General features: G+C 41.0%; 1 protein-coding gene across 3 annotated transcripts; it reads left to right on the top strand.

The window, feature by feature from the left end:
- The first annotated feature begins 391 nt into the window (after window positions 1-391).
- On the top strand, window positions 392-22744 carry foxp3b (forkhead box P3b). 3 transcript variants are annotated; one of them, XM_083656784.1, is made up of 13 exons: window positions 392-465; window positions 9378-9544; window positions 10964-11032; window positions 11942-12032; window positions 12954-13125; window positions 13320-13412; window positions 14051-14138; window positions 14269-14337; window positions 16347-16500; window positions 16658-16734; window positions 17560-17661; window positions 20474-20595; window positions 21153-22744. In XM_083656784.1, exons 2-13 carry the CDS (start codon window positions 9380-9382, stop codon window positions 21208-21210), a joined length of 1260 nt encoding a protein of 419 aa, XP_083512910.1. In that variant the 5' UTR covers window positions 392-465; window positions 9378-9379; the 3' UTR covers window positions 21211-22744. The 3 variants fall into 3 exon arrangements, with proteins under 3 accessions (XP_083512910.1, XP_083512911.1, XP_083512912.1); XM_083656785.1 differs by having other exon boundaries at window positions 16350-16500; XM_083656786.1 differs by having other exon boundaries at window positions 13323-13412.
- The last annotated feature ends 231 nt before the right edge of the window (window positions 22745-22975 follow it).

Below are 22975 nucleotides of genomic sequence, written 5' to 3' on the forward strand. Positions count from 1 at the left end.
AAATGCCGGGTATCTGCATTGGCCTTTCATAGCAGCAGTAGCTACTTCAGGTGAGTGTTGAGCTTACACGGCCTCAATCTGATGGGAGAAGCAACATTAAGGACCACCAACAAAATCTTCACAATGATCCTGTGATTAAGAAATAGACTAACTTTTAGATCAAGGATTATGCAAAGCAGCTGCTTTATTAACAACTTTTAACCCGATTTTATTTGTAACCCCCAATAATGCAGATTCGATGGTATTGGATGTTCTATTTTTTGGTCCAAAAATCATTGGGTCTTCTTCATCCTAAGCTAATTGGTTCATGTTATTACCTTTCTTACTGTTTACAGTAGATCTGCCAAGACTAGAGCATCCTGTGCTGGAATAACTCCCCCCTCTCATTCATTTTAGCATCTCCCTGTTTATGCTAAGAACAGGAAGACAGAAGCCACGCGGGGTATACTGTACGGAGGTTATAAGGTAAGGAAAAGCATGACTATTTTTTGCACCTAAACTTAAGGATTATTGAGCACTTGCTCATCATTTTGGTGACTTCCTTGGAACAATATGGAAAAGATTTACATAGAACACACGACAGAAGAGCTTTGCTGACAGCATCTGGATGTACATACGTTTTGAAGATTTACATGTATGTGAGGCGCTTTGAGTGTCTTGAAAGGCGCTATATAAATCCAATCAATTATTTATATATATATATATATATATATATATATATATATATATATATATATATATATATATATATATATATATACTGTATATATATACTGTATATATATATATATATACTGTATATATACTGTACATGTCCCATGAGCCTATACATGGGGAACATACTGCATGAAAGTGATGGTATGCAGACAATCCTTCAGGGTTAAACATGCAAAGATGTTCGAGCTGACGGGAGGTCGCACTTTCTCTGAGGAAGCATTCTGCCTGTTAAAAAGTCCGTTTCTGCCATATGTGACAGATATGTTATTATGAGGCCATTTACACCTGGCATTAACATGCGTTTTCTGCCATCAGATTGCAATCCGATTGTGTTTTATCACTTGAAAGTACAGGTGTAAACACCCCCCAAAATGCATTGAAGAAGGATTGCAATCTGTTCACCCAAAACGCATGTTAATGCCAGGTGTAAATGGCCTCGCAGTTGAACCACTATCTTACTAAAGTCCTGAATCAAATGGAGAGGAAAGGGTAAATCGGTTACCACATTACTACACGGGGATACGTCTCAGTCTCAATTCCACAAGTTAGGGTGATTTCAATACAAGTACTACCGTGCTGGCCGTGTGACAGCTGATCGTTAGTTTTACACATACAATATGCGGGAGTTGATTTTTTTTTAAGATTTTTAATTTTTAATTTTGACACAATTGCCCCCAGGGGTCAAGTAAAGTTCTATTTAATTAAATGATCAGTGTAACAGTGGAATTGAATATGCTTATTTATTCAGCTGCCACTTGTAGTTTGAGACTCTCCGGATATATAAACATAAAATACTCCATGGACAAACCTTGAAGGTAGTTTGAGTGGGAGGTGTAAGCCTAGCAGTTGGCCATCGTTGTGACTGAGTGATGAGATGGTCTAGTCTAGTGAGATGGCCAGACATCCGTCCCACTCCTGATGATAAGCGGTCATTTCACTCAAAAATTACTCTTGCATTTTGGAACTATATGGTTGTGCTACAGAGCTATTTCAATCTGCATTCACTTGTTTTTTTGTTGGTGTGATTTTTGATTTTGAGTTTTATGTAAATTATTCTGCCAAAGTGAAATTGAATCGATGAATTGTTCAACTTCCGCATTATCTCATTTACAAGACATTAACACAATTCGAGAATGTAGAAGAAATGTACACTATTTGGATCATAGTTTCAATGTTATCTCTCTACCTACAATAGAATCATAGACAAAATCATATCTAACAATACAAAATATTTGGGTCAAATGGGGGTCCGTGGCCCTAATGTGGGGTCCCTCCCTGATATGAAAAAGGTTGAGATTCTTGGGAATCACTGATTTAGGGTATGTGCCTGATGCTCAAAGTAGAACACATTTCCAGATCCCCAACTTAACAAGCAACCGCTACAGGGTATCCGGGGGTTCTTGTAAAGTGTTAAAAGTTAATAAATCAATTTAGAGTCAATTAAGGCCCTTAAAAAGTTTTAAAAAGTCTTAATCGCCATTTGATGAGGTATTTCAGTTTTGCAGCTATTGATTGTGTTAAATCGATGTATGATATCATCTCATATTGATCGCAGATTTGATTTGAATTGAAATCGTATTGTGGCAGACTTTGTGATATCAGCAAATATTGTATCATTGCCAAAATAATCTATAATATCATATTGTGATGAAACTTGTGATTTACACCCCTATCTCTGATGTGACAAACGTGGTGTTGAGGTCTTGAAATATATTGAACAGGTCTTAAAAAAAGGTCTTAAAAGGTTGAATTTAACTTCAGGAGTCCTGCATATGCCCTGCACTATGTAAGCAGGTGAAATCATCGCATCCTCTCTCAGTCTCTATACTGTCTCTAGCATGGACATGAACAGAGAACTGCTGGGTAGAAAGATTTTGTGTAAAAAATAAGAAAAAAGACTGGAATATTTTCAGTGTGAGGTCCAGTTCAACCCAAACCCCTTAGAGTTAGTTAGTTAGTTAGTTAGTTGGTTAGTTAGTTAGTTAGTTAGTTAGTTAGTTAGTTAGTTAGTTCAGGTGGTTTTAAAGTCTGCGTATTTGGTGTAGTCTACTTCAGACTACATGTAGTCTGCTTCAGACTACACCAAATACATGAAAAAGGTCTGTCTGAAGGCATTTATTTGTTTCACAGTATACTTCCCCAAAACAACTGTGAACTATCTCTTTAACCAAATCACACACATTTAGGATATTCTATCTGATCTAATTTTGATAACAAAATTGATCTTTCTTCACTTTCATTTACCGAGCCTCCCCTGAAACTGTGGGGAGGCCCGCCTCCCATTTTGAAAACCCCTGAGTTAGTTAGTTGGTTAGTTAGTCGTTTAGTTATTATTTATTTAATCATTTGGGTATTTATTTAGTCTGCTTATTTGAACTGCATAGTACAAATGAATCAATGAAAGTGCATTCTCTGTTTTCCCCCCATATGGGGAATGAGCGATGAGCAGTGATTTCTATTTTTGTCTAAATCTCACAATCAATGGCTTTTCCAATTTTAGATCATTTAAGTAAATGAGCTAACATTTTAAGTGATTAAAACACTGATATATTAGAGTGATACTGCTTATCATCAAGACATGCAGAAGGAAAAAATACTATTCTTTATGCCTAACGTTAGCATAAAAATAACATTTACATGTAATATTCTTATATTGTGGAATTCAGATCAGTACTTGTTCCTCAATACACCAATCAGGGATGAAAATGATACTGCCATGACGCATTTACGTCATAGCAGACACTTTTGTCCAAAGCGACTTACAATTGTACATTTTGTCAACATAGTAGTGAAACCACCTGATTCACAGTCTTCATCAGCTAAGACTTTCAAAAGGAATAGGTAGCATACATATACACCATGTTTATATTGAGTAATCTACTGGCAAGAAAACATTCAGTTAAATTGACAGCAATTTTACCCTATTTTCTGCTCATCTATGGCATGATAGGTACCAATGAAATCACTGAAATCTCAGCTTTCCTTTGGTGAACTGTTCACCTGAGGTTTAACAAAGCACCCCCTAGAGGCCAGCAGGGTCACTTGGGAGTGATATACGGTATATCTTCTTTATATTATAAAAGGGAGCAAGTGGGCAATCTCTGTCTGTTCTGTCTGTTCTCTGTTTTTGTCCCACTGATGATGTCATAGGCATTGTGGCATCATCAGTGATGTCATAAGAGCAATTGTGATGTCATCAGTGAGGCAAAGTTGTGACATCGTCAGCGATGTCATAAGAGCCAGTGAGCCCACACAGCGTTCGAGCTGCAGGGCTAGCCGAGCCTAGGAATCTACAGTATATTATAAAAGGGAGCAAGTGAGCAATGTTCTCTGTTTCAATTTTTGTCCCGGATGTCATCAATGATGTCATAGGTATTGTGACATCATCAATGATGTCATAAGAGGCATTGTGACATCATCAATGATGTCATAAGAGGCATTGTGACAGCATCTGTGATGTCAGGCATTGTGACAGGCGAGGCCACGCAGCAGCCAAGCTGCAGGCGAGGCCGAGCTGCATATGCGAGCTGCAGGGTCAGCTCGGCGAGCTGCAGGGCGGGCAAGGCCGCGCAGTGGCTGAGCTAGCTCGCCCGCTCAGTGGGCGAGCTAGCCCGCCCGCTCAGTGGGCGAGCCTAGGAATCGAGCACGCATAGCGCGCGAGATGCCTAGTGCGGTGTACTCTAGGTTGGAAACTTGAGCTCATGAATGTAAGGGGTTTTGTTTATCTCCTGCCAAACAAGAGCCAGTCATGCAGGTTTCGCATCATAGCCTGGAAGTACATTTTGCCAACAAGCAATTATTATACAGGTCATGCCCAAGCTCAGGGGAAATATCATCATAAGAATAAACACACATCCCACATTCAACAACACACCCCTTACCACTTCCATATACTGTATAACTATGACTCATATGTCCCAATGTATCATTAGTCAAAGCTTGGGTTCTGTTGTGTTCAGCAGGCCATCAGTCTAGTACGTGCAGACAGCTGTGCAAAGGTTTTTCTTGATCAGTGCACACTTTACAAGGATCCTACGCAGGGCTGGAAAGGTCTTGAATAGTTTGGGAATTTGAGAGGAATGTCTGGAAAAGTATGGAAAATGTTGCGGTTCAGGCGCACACATGATTCTACCTTTTATACTGTTGTATACCCACTTTGAGTCCACGGTTTTTGTTGATGTGAGGCATGATGTTCAGGGATGCTCTTATTACCCATTGAGATATAATATGATATGACCTAGTTATCCAGATGTCGATGTAAATCATATTGAACACCAGACAAAATCTTCAAAACAAATCAAGGTCTGGAAAACAAAATGTAATTGAAAATGTGTAGGAAGGCTGACTTGAATGTAGCTATACAACATGTTTGCATGCATTGGGTTAGAAAGGTGCAGTTGTGGCAGTTGGGTGTAATCTACATATTAAGTACCTGCAGTCCTGCACATGCCATCTCAGAAAGGTTAGGCTGACTAAAAACTACACTAGGCCAGAGCCGTGTATATAGAAGAGTCGCGACATCTCCATTCACTCCAATGGACCAGTTTTTTACTCTCAAGAGTTCCAGGAAGTAAGGTCCTGGATTAAGCAGCACTGTCGAGTTGCAGCCAAATGGACAGTTTGTGTTGTACTATGAAAGTTTTTTTGTTTTTTTTTATCAAATTGTACATTATCAGCTTTATTTTAGCATTCAAAAGTAGCGTGAGACCCCTTTCTGGCTGTTCATTGGCTAATGAGTCATGCATTTTGGTCCTCTGCTGACGCCACTCTCTCTCTAAATTGCTCTGCACTAGGCGAGAGCTTTATGCAAAAATCCATCGTTTTTTTTTATCATCTGAAATCACAGATTGTGGTTGCGGCACAGAGGAGCGGCCCATCCCCTTGTTAATCTTCCCAGAAGTAGTTCTGGTGTCGGCCACTGGTGTCAGCGTGGTCCCTGGTGGGAAATCTTCTCCACACCGGAAATGACAAATCCAAACGTAAGGGACAATTCCAGCATTATCGGAGCTCATTTCCTGCATTCCCTTATTATTTGAAATGACTATAGATATCTCTCCGTGCTTTCATCACCTTATGAGATATTTGCCGTTTTCCCCTCATCTTAGTTGTTTTTCAAAGTAAATATCTTTTGAAATAAACACCGTCTACTACAGTATAGCAAGCCACTCCCATTAAAGGAGAGGGCAACCCATTTCAAGATGTAATTGTCCAGAGGCACCCTGGGAAATGTAGGAAATCACTAACGGAATTAGAAGTAGACAAGGTAGGTTCAGGGAATACATTGAACATCACAAACTGATGCATAATTGTAACTGTAAGAGGATCCCAGGGTGGGCTTTTCTTTAATGCAACCTACATTTACATAGCATCACATAGCATCGAGTTCTGATACTATTAGATAGCATGGACTTCCTCTTTCGCCTGATGAAGTTTTGTCATCTGGATTTGTCTATTCTAAACAATGTCCTGTATAATCGTCCCCATTATGATGAAATTATGTATCCATATTTGGACATATTTCCTCTGGTTAATATGCCTCATATTATTTTCTCTAGCCCACAATGGCATCTCTGTTGCCCACAATCTCCTACACATCTCCTACACATTGAAGTATCAATGTGTTATTTCAAGTGTCAATGTAATTGGGATGTGTCATATTTCGGGTGAGTAATAAAATCCACACGCTGTAGTACCAGTATGAAGCATCCGCCACTTTCCACATACTGTTGTGGCTGATTACTAAACAGGAAATACTTCTTCTGACACCTTGTTGGTGAAGATATGTTGTTTTCAATAGTGTAGGTCTATCTTTGCTGCCTTTTCCACATACGCTGGTCTGAGAGGTTTCCTCTGCCAAACCACCAGGCAGTCAGATCCAATCCCAATCTCAGTCTGATCACTAACACATAATAACTAACACAATGTTATGATAACATAATAATCTCCAACAGGTTGTGACCGACGCATTTTCATCACTTTGCGGAGAAAAAAAACAAATGCTTTGTGACTTTGATGGGATTCTCACAGAGGAGATAAGAAGAGAGGTGGAGACGATGAACCAGAGATCAAAGTTGAAAGCCACAAAAAGTTCAGCGCTCTCACTTTCTACTGAATTCCTGTTTCAGTGGGTGTGCAGTCGCATGGTACATTGTGGTGGTCGCTGTTTGGTTATAGATGCACGCTTCCACACGGCCTCGAAGAACTCTGATCTGCCAAGTAGATAAGCTGAGAGACATGTTTCTGCAGCAACCCTTTCATGTACAAGGAATGCATTGACAAAGTATTCTATATACACGATTATTTATACAATGCCATCGCAGCCATAATGTGTGACCCTTTATTATTGACTTTATGAAAAGACAGAGTGCTTTCTAAAGGCTTTGCACATTTATATATATAAAAAACAAAACAACAACATCACATCAGAATAAGAATCGTCTTTATTGCCAAGTAAACTAAGTTTACACATACAAGGAATTATCTTTGGTATTTTGGTGCATAACAACAATAAAAAAGTAAAAGTAACAAGCAAGTACTGCAAGTCAAGAATGCTAAATTTAAAATATAAAATAGAAACATTTACAATAAGAGAACAATATGTAATATAAGAATATGTTAAAAAAATAAAGTTTTTTGTTTAAATGTAAGAGCTTTCCAGTTTGTGCAGGAATGTGCAAAAAATATGAACCATGGAAAGTGCAAATGTTCACTGTACATGTGCAATGTGCAAAGATAAATAGCTTTACAATTATAATAGTTTGATTACAATTACAATAGTTTAATATTTTACATGTCATCCTACTTTTACGTCACATCAAAGCATTCAGAAGGTGGTTGGTCCAATGTGGTTTCACTTGACAACACTCACTGGCAGAGGAACAATAATAGCACAGCAGCACGCGCGACACTGTTCATTCCAGGAACTATGTTATCTGATTAGGAAATACCATTGGGTTTAGGTTTAGCATCTTTAGCAACACAAATCCCGACCCAGTGGTTACAGGTGGCATAGCATCATGTGCCCTGCGGCACAGAAGTAGAGCAGTGCGCTCTCCTACTCATTCTCTAGACTGCTCTGCCGATGCTATCTGTGTGTGTGTGTGTGTGTGTGTGTGTGTGTGTGTGTGTGTGTGTGTGTGTGTGTGTGTGTGTGTGTGTGTGTGTGTGTGTGTGTGTGTGTGTGATTGCACCTGTGCACAACATGGAGGTATGAAAGCATGGTGCACAACCACAGCCTGTCTGTCAGACAGGCAGCCCTGTTTGCTCTGGGTAAGAACTGAAGGCCTTCACGTTTTCTGTTGGCTTCAAGCACAAAGGAACATGGGTGCACTTCATTAGATTAGATACAGACCCACCCAGGTCTCTGACCCAGTGGTCCTCAATGTGTTTCTCACTCATTATACATTATTGTGAGATTGTTTGGATATGGTTGTATTGAACTATTCATTTTTGTGATATGGCTGTGCTGAACTGTCAAAGCACTTTGAACTGCATACTATATGAATATGTATGAAAGGTGCTCTACAAATCAAGTCATTATTATTATTATCATTATCATTATTATTATTAATAAAATAATATCTAACAATGAAAATATTATCAAATTTGGGTCCAAGAGACAATATCTCATCAAATTAGGGGTCGGTATACTATGCAACTTTTTTTTAATGCAAATGTTACCCGGTTGTTGCGGTACCTCCCACGAAATGCAGCTAATAGACAAGACCGCTGGTCCCGCCCATTGCCGCTCAGAGTGCTCTCCCATTGGCTGGAACACTGTCGCTCAATCATCCGCTAATCTGATTGGTCGGAAATGCCGGAATGGATTATGGGATGAGTAGTTTCTTCACTCTTTCAATATAATTATGTACACAGTTTTGTACCCAGGACTTTTCCCCCAATTTTTTTTCCAATGTTTTCTTCAACTCTGAATCAAATGTTATATATGCTCTCGAACCGTGGCTTCATGGAACGTGACTGTTGAGCCCTATTATTCATATTGCAGTTACAGAATATCACTGAAGTGTGCATTCTCAGGTATAATCACCACAGAAAAAACAACTATTTTTAAGACTAAATCGGGTAAATAAATGATCAGCACATCTCCAAACCTTTAACTACTAGTTTAACTAGCTAGCCAGCCAGCTCATATGATGTCATCGGTGTCTTAGTTCAAACTGGCTAAGTGGGCTCTGTGGTGGTGGTGTCTGTCTGTCTGTCTGTGGTGGTGTCAGTCTCCAGAGTCTCCACCCTAAGAATCAAGCACGTGATATTCCTAGTTCAGTAAAAATGTGTAAACCTTTGAAAATTGTTTGGACTTCCCATGGAGGAGTTATGCCATCATCAGTGATTCATGACATCACTGATGACATCATCAGTGGGACAAAAATTGAAACAGAGCGAGAACAGAGAAAAGAAAACAAAGATTACCCACATGCTCCCTTTTATAGACTATTCTAGTCACTTTTGCTTATAACTTTTGGACTACACCCGTTCTTCTGGTATCTCTGTATTTCTAGCCTGCTTGTTCTATATTTAGCGGCGATTTGTGAACAGCCAGTTCTCCAGTGCTCCATGGTGGAGCCAGAGGTGGTTTATAGGAGGCTTTGTAATGCAGCTCCAAAGCCTCTGAGCCGTTCATCCTTCCTGTGTTTGTGCAGCGATGCCAGAGACGGCCAGTGAGAGCTCCAAATGTGGCCAACAGCACCAGGCACAGCCACAACATGACAAGGGCAAGCGGGCCCAAGAGCCATATCCTCCTCCACCACCGCCACCACCACCACCTCCTCACAGGGACATGGTGTCACCTCCAACCTCTGGAAGCCAGGTATGAAGGCTGCTGATCCTTCTCACCCAGGTCCATCCAGTCCTCCATTCAGAGTAGGGCTGGGCGATATAGACACAAAACCAAATATCACAATATTTTTGACCAAATACCTCAACATCGATATTGTCACAATAGAGATGACTATTAGACTATAGTGTGGTTCCTCCTCTGGTCGTTAAGGGCGCCTGTTCAGAGGGAGGGGAACTGGTTGGAATAGCGTGAACCTCCCACGTGCTATGTCCTACCGGTGAAGCTTCCTCTGTCAGGTGAAAAGAAGCGGCTGACTGACTGCCCATGTCTCGGAGGAAGCATGGAGCCAGTCTCGGCTCTCCCCAGATCGGCAGAGGATGGAGTAGCAACCAGGATTGAGAAATCAAATGAGCACTAATGGGGGATAAAATGGGATAAAAAATCGGGAAAAAAATATATAAAAAAAAAGAAATAGAGATGACTATTGGTGCTTTCACAAAATATGAGAATGAAATATGAGGTTTTTGATCAATAATCATCAGTAATGTTGATATAATGACTAAGTGGGTAAAGGCAAGCTCGAACGGTCTGGTAAGTTAAAAAAATGGCATCACTTTACTATGCAGCCTTTAAAACCAGGAAAAAAACCAAGACTTATGCCATATCACGATATTACGATATCCAAAATCTAAGTCTCATATCACAATATCGATATTGTATGAATACATTGCCCAGGCTTAATCCAGAGGAAAACCAGCACTAAGGAAAACCTGTAGTCACAAAATGATATTAAGGAATCATGTGTGAATATCCTTACTGTATCATGGTAGCCATACAGTCATGAAGTGCTTTGTATATATTAAAATGAAGGTTTCTTTTGTTTGTTTGGATGGAAATAGCGTTGGCTTGACACTTGTTTTTATTGATAATTTCCCTTGAGGTGACAGACAGGGGGTTAACACACACAGAAGGGGATTTTGCTGTCGCGCCCGCCATGTAAATTTACTGTACAGTAGCACGAATGTAAAGGTTGCGTGCAGTGTTCAGTTTGCGTTATTGTGAATGTTGAAAAGAAACAGTGGGTATTCAGCAATTATGTCAGAAATTATGAGAAAATCCCCCCATGCGGTTTTACTTGGTGCACAGTCGGGTCATAATCAGTATAATAACTATTTCGCGTTTAACCGCATATAAAAGCAAAGATCATCTTCCTTTCTGATGTATTTCTTGATTCACAAGCTCCTTTCCTGTGAACAATATTAAACAAAATGTGTAATTCAAACTGATATCATTTCCAAACATCAACATCTTACTCGGTCTTTGCACAAAGCCCAGACCTCAGCTTATTAGTGTGAATGATCTTCTCCCCTAACTAGCATGATGTTGAGTGTTACTTGGACAAATGTTTTGTTGACAGTATATGAAAATGTCAGGGTTTGACATTTGCAGGTAATCCCTGACACGTCTGGCAGCACCTCGATGGCCTCATCTCACCACCACCACCGTCTTCTCCAGCAGGTGAGACAGTCTGATGAAAGCCTTACAAAAGTTCTGCTTTTAAATGTCTCTACTCAACTCCTCCTTCTGCTGCAACCACATCAGTTTGTTACACTTTGTCACCAGTGTTGGGCAAGTTACTTTCAAAATGTAATATACTACATATACGAGTTACTTTCGTTTGAAAGTAATACGTTACTTGACAATATTACTGTCTGTGTTAGAGTAACTCCTTACTTATTACACTAGTTTTGCATTAGTTTCACCAAAATAGCAGCAGCAGCAGAATGACATCGCCGCCCCGGAACCATCCCAAAAAATAATTTCAACCGTCTTGAAGTCAGTCCAGAATTCTAAATGTGAATCTTTTCCTTTGTTATTGTCATCTATAGTGGTTATTTGCATAAAAACACAATCAATTTGATTAGGAAATGATTGTATCTTTATTTAAATATTTAAAAAGAAATCTATTTGTAACTTGTGTTACTTGACAAAGTAACTGGTATAATATTACTGAAATCCTATTGGTAATAAGTTATATTACTGAGTTACTGATAAAAGTAATATATTACATTACTGTTTTTTTGTTACTGATTACTTAAATGTATTCTCACTAACATGGTACTGTATACATTTTGTTAAATTGTATCATTCTCAGGCATATACAAACAGTGATCAAGGATAACAACAAAATAATCCTGTGTGTGCGCTGTGAAAGACTCATATTTTAACTCAATCAATCAGCTTTATTTTAGTTTGAATACAAATTGGATATCCATTTAAAATGTTAGTAGTAAAATGGTAGTTAATAGTACAAGGTTATATACTTTATGTATGTAACTGATAAAATAACTGATTTTGGATACATTTATTTCCAGTCCTGAGCAGTAAGCTATCTTGTTGTGGACTTTGTTGTGTTTGTGTCCCCAGCGTTGGGGTGGTGTGGAGAGCAGGAGACAGAAGCAGTACAGACCGTCGGTGCTGCGTCAGGGTTCCCAAGTAGCTTCTAGACGACATCATGGTACACATTTGACATTTGTCTGTCCCTCACTGCATTACGAATCAGCAAGCGGGTTAATAAACTCAACCGTGTACAATATGGGAAATTCATAGAATCAGCTACTTATGTGCATGTCTTTGTCTGCTATATACTACCCCTTGTGCATATTCAGTGATTTTGGACATAATTAATCTGCTCTATTTATAAAACACAATTGTAGACTATACTAAAATAATTTCTATTCCCTGTTGAATTCACTTCACACAATTCCTTAAATTAATTTTCTTAGTTCAACAAAGCCATGTCCTGGTTATTAAGAGTTTACACAGCTATCTAACCTCTTTGAATATCGAAATATGCAAAATACATTGCATTTTGCATGCCTTCGACATCACATGAGATGCATCAAAAGTCCAGTGCGTTTGGACCATTATGATTCTAAAGAGGATTTTAAATGCATTCTTCACCTATTTGTGCAACGGCAAGGTTAAGTTGACTTGTACACATGTAGCACATTTCATACAAAGAGGCAACGCAAAGTAGATAAAATAGATAAATAAAAAATAGATCAAAAGACAAGAGCATGGAGAAATAAAAACTAAAAAATTACAAAGCAAAGTAATAAACGATCAAATCACAGTGCAATTTGAAAACAATTATTATCAGCAAATCAAGTAAAATAAAAAATATATTTTTACCTCCCTGAAGGAAAATTTCCTAGATGAAACTCGGTCGAGTTTTCCTCTTATTTCCATTCGGACTTTTGTAAGTGAATTCATATGCTCTTGATCAAATAAACATATCAGATCTCACTGCTACATACGCGCCTTAGTATTGTCCGGTCAAAACCTCTTCCATTCCCAATGGGGAATATTAGACAACGTTACCCATAGCATCAGCATTACAAACATCAAACACAGAATTAACAGACTTCTCTTGCAGAGAACAGTGCATCTCCACCCATCTCCCTGTGCAAGGCAGAGGTAGACACAGGCCAGCACCCCTGCTCGTCCTCCCCATCCTCGGGCTCCTCTCCCAGGCAGGCCCGCCACTCTCTCCCCCTGAGGGCAGACGAGCCCAAGCAGAGCTCAATGGAAACCAGGCAGCACGATGGGTGACTGACTCCTATTTACACTGCATGACAAACTATGAGAAATGAGTCAGCGCATCAGAGGATAGCAAGCTGTTATTCGCATGATAATTTCGGTGCCATAGGGCCACTGTGAATGGCTGTGATGTCTGTAGGGTATCACTTTGGTGGTTTTGCTGACTTACTTGAGATCATTGAGACTTTCCTGTGTCCTCCAGCAGCCCAGGGGGCGCTAGTGCTCTGTTTGTGAGTGGACTCTGCCGCTGGCCCGGGTGTGACGCATCACCTGAAGATTTCCCCAGCTTTTTGAAGTAAGCTCAATGTTGCATTCACTGTTTCACTATAATGTACTCAGGGCGTAGACAGTGGATGGTAAACACAGTTTACCCAACTCTTTGAAATGAGGCAGAGGGTTCGCTCACCTATTTTCAAATCAACTGTATCAATCAATGAGGGGGAAACCAGGTGGGTAAACTACTCACCTTGGATAGTTTACCCACCTCTGTATTTACCACTGCACCCCTGAATGTACTGGCATTGTTGAGAAGGTTACTTTGAAATTGTCCATAGATTACTGATTAACCGATTGCTAAATAAAGCTTGTTAAATCCTACCAACTGGCCTCTCATGATTGAAATACATTGGACCCCAAGTCTGAAGTCCGTAATGTCTAGATACAGAGAGAATATCATTGTTGCTCACAACTAAGATTAATTGTTAGGTTGTTCAAGTTGTTTAACATATTAATGCGTGTGTCTGTAATCTAAATGTGCTTTTCAAACATGCTTTACATTATCTATCAAGCAACCACTTACCTCTTGAAAAGTATTATCTGATTGTTTCTCTGCAATTCTAAAACTGGCTAATTTAGTAATCAGGACAGGTTACCTGTAATTCTGCTAGCTGCAGTTAGCTTCTGTACTACTGTAGTCTGCTGTGTGTCTTCCAGGCATCTCCAGGCTGAGCACGGCCACGGTGACAGAAGCATTGCTCAGTGGAGGGTCCAGCAGGACATGGTTCAGTATCTGGAGACTCAGGTGGGTTCATCATCCACTAACACACCATGCATGCTTTAGCAACATTTAATTGGAAATCCGGAAATCACTAATTTCTGCTTCATTTGATGTCAGATCAAACACTTAATGGGCATTCTCTCCTTTTTTTTAGCTGTTTGTGGAAAAACAGAAACTCCTTGCAATGCATCTGCACCTGTCTGAACACAAGTACACCGATTTGGTATGTTGGTTCTGATCCCTCTTATGGCTTAATGAATGGCTCTCAACTTTAAATTTGACCTTGTCCAGCAACGGAGAAAACCAAACTATCTGATTGGAAAATATCTAATGTTGGTGGTGAGGTGAGTGCAGCTCACTCACCACTGTTTAGGAGACTCTTAAAGGAAACCTTTGCCCATTTTCAACCCGCATTGTATCATTATAATCTTGTTAATATAAAGCAGATGGACAGTGTTTACCTTGTGTATATGTTTTCCGCATCGAATAATCCACGTTTGACTGCCTGCAGAAACTCCGCCCCCACCAGCTGGTATGGGTCATTAACGCTCGTTAAGGCTCTCCATGCGTGGATGTGCGCATACAGAAAAAAGAAAAAGAAACAGTAACAGCCGCCCTCGAGCAACATCTGTTCACTTCCTGTACAGTATGATGCATTTTGCATCATTCAATGATGCATCAATGATGCGTTTTGCATCATTCTGTACAGGAAGTGCTGGAATAAACGGCGGAGCTCTCAGTGCAGGAAAACATGAAGACAAGGTAAAGGCTTCCCATCTGCAGAATTACTGACATTGTAATGATACAAAGAGGGTTGAAAATTGGCAGAGCCTCCCTTTAAGTTGTAAAAGAGCCACCAATGAGCATGTTGTGATTTAGACTTTATGAAGCAGCTTTATGGGGGGCACGGTGGCGCAGTCGCCTCACAGCTAGAAGGTCCTGGGTTCGATTCCCACCTGGGACGCTGTGAGCGCTGAAGGAGTGTGTGCCCGTCCGCATGTCCTCGAGTGCCCACCGCCCGGGTGGGGTCGTCAAAATGGCCTTTCTGTGTGGAGTTTGCATGTTCTCCCCGTGCCCCCTGGGGGTTTCCTTCACATAGGAACCCCTTCACCAAAACATGCAATATCCTGGTTGCTGATGTGGTGCCTCCCAGGGGCGTATCTACGGGTGGGCCTGGGTAGGCACACGCCCACCCACTTCTTGCCCTGGCCCACCCAAAAAAAAAAAAAAAAAATTTTTTTTTTTTTTTTTCAATTGGTTGTTTTCTAGAGGCAAACTTGCTGCTGCATTGCTAGCCAATGGTTTTGTTACTTTTGTAAAAACGCAGGGCACATCATCTCCAGAGTCTAATGCATGACAACTTCATGACATCTAGGAATTTTGTTCTCTCTGTGGATAAATAAACCAGAGGGCGTCTTGTTCAAACTTGAAGCAGCCTCAGTGTTGTTATTTTTTAAACTCACAGCAGTATATGGATCAGTGGTTCTAATTTATGTATAAAGTAACAGTATACACACAAGTATAAGCATTCATGTATGCAACATTTGGCACCTATATGTAACCTTTTAAGGTTGAGATAATTGTATTATCATTATATGGTCCAAATATTTCAGTAAAGCACTTGAAACACTTGAAATATTCTTGCTTGGGTGGTATCATTCTACTTGAAATGATGGTCAAATGCATTATTTTTTGTAAAATAACACGTCAAATTTTTCGGGCGGCCGGCCTTCGGCCGGCCACCCGAGTGGGCCCGGCCTTCGGCCGGGCATCTGCACCCCTTCCTATCCAGGCCCACCCAATTTGATCCAGGCCCACCTATAATTCAATTTCTGCATACGCCCCTGGTGCCTCCTCTGGTCGTTCGGAGGGAGGGGAACTCGTTGGAATAGCGTGATCCTCCCACGTGCTATGTCCTACCGGTCCTACCCCTGTCAGGTGAAAAGAAGCGGCTGGCTACTGCCCATGTCTCGGAGGAAGCATGGAGCCAGTTTCGGCTCTCCCCAGATCGGCAGAGGGTGGAGCAGCAACCAGGATAAATAAATTAAAATGAGCACTAATGGGGGATAAAAATGGGCTAAAAAAAATCGCGGGGGAAAATATATATATAAAAAAAGAAAAGAAGCAGCTTGAAGACATCTCCCACATCATTCTGTTGCTCAAATGCTCTCCTGGAAAGACAAGGGATGAAAAGCAGTGTTTGTTGTCATGCCCTCTCTCCCCTCCTCCCAGCAGGAAGCATCAGACTGGCCCTATAGCCATGCTCTCCTGCTGCAGCGGCCTCAGGTGGCGAACGGCAGCGGTGCGCCGCACTGGGCCGCTAAACATCCAGAGGAGTTGGCCCAGCATGGCTACTGGCCCGCTGGCCCTGCACACCTTCTGCCAGGTAACGCAGCTTGTAGCTCAGTGGGAAAGCGTGTGCGCCTGCTCAGTGACCACACACTCCTCCTCATGCCTATACATACCGCTTGCTGTTTTGGTGACTGTGTTGTCTAACTGGCACTGAAGATCAGGTGTGTTGCTTTTGGTTGGCTGCTTCACAGACTTGGTCCCCAGTATTGAGTGTTACAAATACAACAACATCAGGCCTCCCTACACCTATGCCTACCTGATAAGATGGGTGAGTTACACGGTCGGTTACATATTATTTTTTGGATACTAAAGAGTAAAGATATGCACAGACCATGGTGTGAGCAGTTTCATGGAACTTCTCACAAGTTCTGTGGATTATCTTGAGTAAGCGGGGGGGCTCATGATTTCTGGAAACAGACATTGTTGTTGAGTTTTTCAAATGCATTTTTTGGGTGCTTTGAGCACCACAAGCCAAGTGCCATCCGGTTCTATTGTATTTGAGAGAGAGAAGGCAGACATCTCTGTGGTTGATATAACAGAACTCGGCAACTCATGCAAAATGTTAGATTAATAAATAGCACTACAGGAAAATATGTATTTTATTATTATTTTCAGATTTTTCCATCATTTTTATCCCCAATTTCCCCCTGCTGACCCGGTCGCTGAGGAGAGCCATAGACTAGCACCATGTTTCCTCCGACACATGCGCAGTTGCCAGCCGCTTCTTTTCACCTGACAGCGGGGAGCTTCACCGGCAGGACGTAGCACATGGGAGGATCACGCTATTCCCACCAGTTTCCTTCCGCCCCGACAGACCTGTATGGACGCCTGACCAAGCCATAGGTAACACAGAGACGCGAACCTGCGACCCTCGTGTTGGTAGGCAGGGACTCTACCGCTACACTACCCGGACGCCCCGAAAACATGTACAGTATTTTTGATTTTGGGGTGAACTGTCCCTTCCTGTAGTTTGGATTTTTACAAAGTCGCTGATCTGTCAGTGTGTTCGATATTCTCTGTTTCCTGTCACAGTTTCTCCCCCTGTATTTCACACTGCCGTTTGGCTCCCACTGTATTCCCTCCACACATGCAGTCCATCCTGGAATCTCCAGACAAGCAGCGCACTCTGAATGAGATCTACAACTGGTTCACCACCATGTTCTTCTACTTCCGACACAACACCGCCACCTGGAAGGTTGGTCAACTACAACTGTAATGTTTTTTTTTTATTGTAATCTCCTCTTTAAAGTGATCATTTCTAAGAGTTCACTTTTGTTCTCTTGGGTGACACCTATGGAGAGAAAAGGTGCGACCCTCCAGAAGCAGTACATTTTATTTCTGCAGGGCATCATTATTCGCTTGCAGACACACATTAGATGAGGGGTGTCAAACTACTTTTAGTTCACGGGCCGCATGCGACCCAATCTGGTCTCAAGTGGGCCAGACAAAGAAAAGCATTGCATAATAACCTCTAAATAACACCTAAATAACACCAAATATTCCTATTTCCTTTAGAAGAAGTAACATTTGAAAACATCCACAGTGAATGGACCATCCATTTATAGAACAGATGAACAGCCTGGGATGTCTTAAGAAAAAGAAAAGTGCAATTTCAACAATATTACATCTCAGTTTTTGCACATTCCATTAAAACAAGGATAGGATAAGATAGGATAGCCTTTATTTATGACATGTATTGGAAATAAGCCTTCACTTTTTCCACAATTGTCTACTAATCTACTAATAATCCATACTGCTTTATGATCACTGCAAATCCACTGATTAGGCTACAACGTCTGATCTTCTGTCAAAAAGTGTTAACTGCAATAACGTTAGCTGCTAACTGCGCGCCACCTTATTGGCACTTTCCAAAACAGCCCTCAATTGCAATGCGCTGTCCTCATACATCTTGTCCACCCTCGTACCTGTTGTTCTCTGATGGTGGCTTGTAGCTTACTCCGGCTCCACAACAAGGAGATATGCTCCACCATTTTCGTGACGAGCTGGGAAATCTTCTCTGCCCTGACGGCATCACAATGGCGTTTGTTACTGCTTTTCATCTGCCCTGTTCTCCTTGTACTTTATGCACACGTGGTTAAGCATCGAACTGTATCATGTGTGACTTCGAGTTTGCTTTCTGACCTAAACCTTTACCACAGACTGAGCAACTACATTATTTCTCTACTGTGTGGCTTCTCATGTGCCTCTTCAAGTCTCCTTTACGACCAAAACCTTTACCACAGACTGAGCACTTGTTTTTTTTCTCTCCTGTGTGGAGACTATCATGTGTGTCTTCAAGTGTGATTTAGAACTCAAATCTTTACCACAGACTGAGCAAAGAAATCCTCTCTTACCTGTGTGGATTGTCATGTCTCTTCCAAGTATGATTTATAACTAAAGTCTTTACCACAGACTGAGCAATTCATTTGTTTCTCACCTGTCTGGATTATCATGTGTCTTTTTTCAACTTTGGTTTAAGACCAAAGCTTTGACCACAAATTGAGCGAGTCAAGTGTTTCTTCCCAAGAACTTCACTGTTTCTCTGTGAGTCTAAACCTGATTGAGGTTCACTCGTTTCCATCCATTCTTCGTCACTGTGTTCAGTCTCAGGTTCAGAAGAGCCTGAAGTCTCGGCATCACTAGCTGCTTGTAAACTACTAGCTGGATCTAGGTTCCTTGCTGGTCCTGATACTCCACAGTCCTCTCCACCAGCGTCTGTTTTCATCTGTTCAGTTGAGCTGCTGGCTAGAGGCCTCAGTTTGGCTTTGATGAAGCTGTGAGGACTGAGGTTTCTCTTCACCACATTCAATCTTCACAGAGACAGGAGTGAATGGGAACTGGATGATACGGGCCTCCTCGGGCCCCATGCCTGGTCCAGGATACCTGAACAGCTAACACAGACACACACACAGACACACACACACACACACACAGACACACACACACACACACACACACACACACACACACACACACACACACACACACACACACACACACACACACACACACAGACACACACACACACACACACACACACACACACACACACACACACACACACACACACACACACACACACACACACACACACACACAGAAATCTCCTTGCTGCATCCAAAATAATGTCAATTTTCTTCAGACTTCCTTTGCCAGAAACTTCACTTGATCTTTACAGAAACAATACTCATCATGCTTCCTGGCTGATTTGACCTCTTTAGTTTCCCGTCTCACCTCCTCACATCTAGGTCTTCTCCTAGAGATCTCTCCCTGACTAACTCTACCTGCTTTACTACATTCCTCCTCCCTCCCCTGATATGGGCGAAAATACATCAAATTGATCACTTTACAATGCAAATCCAAAAATCGTGACTGACAGAAGACAGACACGTTCTTCATCACTACTGCTGCCTACAGTCTCAGGTTCAGAAGAGTCTGAAGTCTTGTGATCACTAGCTGCTTGTAAACAATAGGTGGATCTAAGTTCCTTGCTGGTTCTGATACTCCACAGTCCACCCACCTAGGCGCCATCGTGCAAGTGTGTGCCATCGGTTCATACTACATCAAAGTTGCTCGAGTGACATCACTGATGACATCACAACAATTGCTCGAGTGACATCACTGATGCCATCACTGATTACATCACAATCGTGACCCACACTGCCACCACACACACACACCACACCACACACACACCACCCACTTAGCCAATTTTAATTAAGAAGAAGATATATTAGTTGTGTCTCTCAATTTAAATACGATACACTAGTTTGAATATGCAGTAACCCGTTTCATTTGCAGATAGGCCAGTGCATGCAATATCTAATCATCATATTTATATTAGTAATTTACCTCTGGGGGAATTTCCACCAATACAAGGCTTCATTACTATTATTATTTCTGTCCTTAACCAGACATGTGTAACAACTAAACTAACCAGATATAAGATATATTTCACCGCTCTTTCCACTTCTACACTAATGCAAGTTTCCTGTTCTTCTACGCAGAATGCTGTGCGCCATAATCTCAGCCTGCACAAGTGTTTTGTGCGAGTGGAGGGAGGGAAGGGAGCGGTGTGGACGGTGGATGAGACAGAATACCAGAGGAGGAAGGGACAGAAGTATCACAGGTAACAGACAGAAATGTACGTCCTGCTTTTTGCTATCAGTGTATTTGATACTTTGGTTTTGGCCTATAGACACAAAGACACAAAGAAGTGGAGGTGCAGTGAGAGTTAAGTAGTACAGATAGATCCTCAAGCTGGATGGCACTTGCTTACAGGTGATGCTCGATATATATATATATATATATATATATATATATATATATATATATATATATATATATATATATATATATATATATATATATATACTTGACCCGGTTAGCCGTTTCATGCAGGAACTATTTTCTTTCGACCAAACTACACCCGCTAGCTAGCAGCTGCTAGCTTTTTCAAATGTATTTTGTTGGCCCTTTGAGCACCGCAAGCCGAGCGACATTCAGTTCCATTGTATTTAAGAGAAGGCAGACACCTCTACGGCTGATATATCCTACATTTGGCAACTCACACTAAAACAATCTAGATGGATAAATAGCACTACATGGTAAGAGGATAAATATGTATTTTTGATTTAGGGGTGAACTGTCTCTTTAAGTTTGTCAATGCTTTATGTGTGTTTTCAGGGATTGTCCTGTGAAGTGGCTGACCAGCTACTCTCACTTCTGTCCAGAGAAACCCTGAAGACATGATACTGCTGCACTCAGCTGGTACGTTCCCTTACCTCCAGCAGAGAGCGCTAAAGTGTCACTGCTCATTGTATCCTGACCGTCATCCCCATGTAGGGCTTTATGCTGCATGCCAGCACTGGAGTGGAGAATCATGTGAAATAGCAAGTGTTTTGTTCTGCATTATCTTCAAATATATTGTTAGAAATTGCAGCAGTGAATATAAATTTGTATGAATATATTTTTAATGCCATGAGAATTGTGAGAAAATAAATTCACTTACCGTATTTTTATTTTTTATTTTTGTGGTTCCTGAAGTCATAGGGGGCATGCATCTACCCAGGCTAGCATGCATCTGGTTTTACAGATACAAAACGCCTTATTTTATGAACCCTGCTTTGGTCTCTGATCTGATCTCTGCAGCGAAAATGCCTTAATAATCCCACATGATTGCTTCATGTACAGTAAAGAGAAAAGCTTTGATTTTGACAGGTCCTTAAGAATCAGATATTTTCTTTCTTTTGACTAAAACTGGTTGACAGTGTCACCAGTGTGAGAGGGGACTGCTCAATACCAAGAAATAATGGCACTTCATTCTATGTTTCCTTTAGGGGGTAAAAAATATCTTTCTATTTTGCTGGATTTGCTTCTTTTAATGTAATGCATTTTGCTTGTTCTTTTATATGAAATTGAATATCTTTTTCACTTTGTAATTCTTTTTATTTCTCTATGCTCTTTTCTTTTATACATTTTATGTAAAACACTTTGAATTGCCTCTGTGTATGAAATGTGCTATACAAATATACTTGCCTTGCCTAAAAACAAGAAACATTTCTCAGTCTCGTCGCTAATGTTTGTTATCATCATACTTAAAGGGGCACTTCACCGAAAAACAATGCTGATTTATTTTGCACACAATCTCACACATATCCGAAAACTGTGAACCGTTTTGCAGACATTCATTTAGTTTGACAGGTATTGAGAGTTGACTTGAGTTATGTTGAGCACCAGTGATGTCAGCACAGGACTTGTAAATAATGAATACAACACACGGTGACGGCAAAAGAACTGGAGTTGGTCCCTGGGCGCTGCACTGCGGCTGCCCACTGCTCCTAGTTCTAGGAAGGTTCCTAGTAGAGGATGGGTCAAATGCAGAGGATGAATTTCCCCATGGGGATAAATAAAGGATAACTTAACTTAACTTAAAAAAAAGATTCAGTGCCTTCTGTGACATCATAACTGTCAAACTAAATGAATGTCAGAGCAAAGGCCCACGTTATCATGGGGGATCTTACCCATGTCCTGCACCTGCAGTTCCAGATGCTCCCTCTTGGGCGTCGCCTACAGTATGCTTCTCCAAGTGCTCTACCAACCGGTGCAAAGCATCGTTCATCCCGGAAGCCATCCGCCTAACAAGACACTATATAAAGACTATGCTCCATCTGGAGTCTCGCACATGAACACTGAAACACCAAAGTGCCCTCATACCATATGAACTAGTTCCTGATTTAATTATTCATTCATTTATTCATTTTTGTAATGCACTTTTCACTGCCTAACATAGTTCTAAATGAGCTCTTTTAGCTTAGATTTGTTGTCTGTGCATGTCTGTCTACTGTGTCTTTACCATGCCCAAAACCAAATTGCCGTTGTGGATGAATAAAGTTGTTTTCAATTTCAATTTGAATGTCTGCAAAACGTTTTCCATTTTTCAGATATGTGTGATTTTGTGCAAAAAATAAATCGGCATCGTTTTTCCGGTGAAACGCCGCTTTAGCTGA

Source organism: Poromitra crassiceps (assembly GCF_964638095.1).
Source record: "Poromitra crassiceps genome assembly, chromosome: 20".
Taxonomy (NCBI): Eukaryota; Metazoa; Chordata; class Actinopteri; order Beryciformes; family Melamphaidae; genus Poromitra; species Poromitra crassiceps.

Bases quoted from the DNA above. Each gene is read 5' to 3' on its own strand.
- foxp3b (XM_083656784.1), top strand. From the start codon at position 9,380: ATGCCAGAGACGGCCAGTGAGAGCTCCAAATGTGGCCAACAGCACCAG. The intron at 14,338-16,346 runs GTATGTTGGTTC...CCCTCCTCCCAG, and splicing joins AACACAAGTACACCGATTTG to CAGGAAGCATCAGACTGGCC. The intron at 17,662-20,473 runs GTTGGTCAACTA...TCTTCTACGCAG, and splicing joins ACAACACCGCCACCTGGAAG to AATGCTGTGCGCCATAATCT.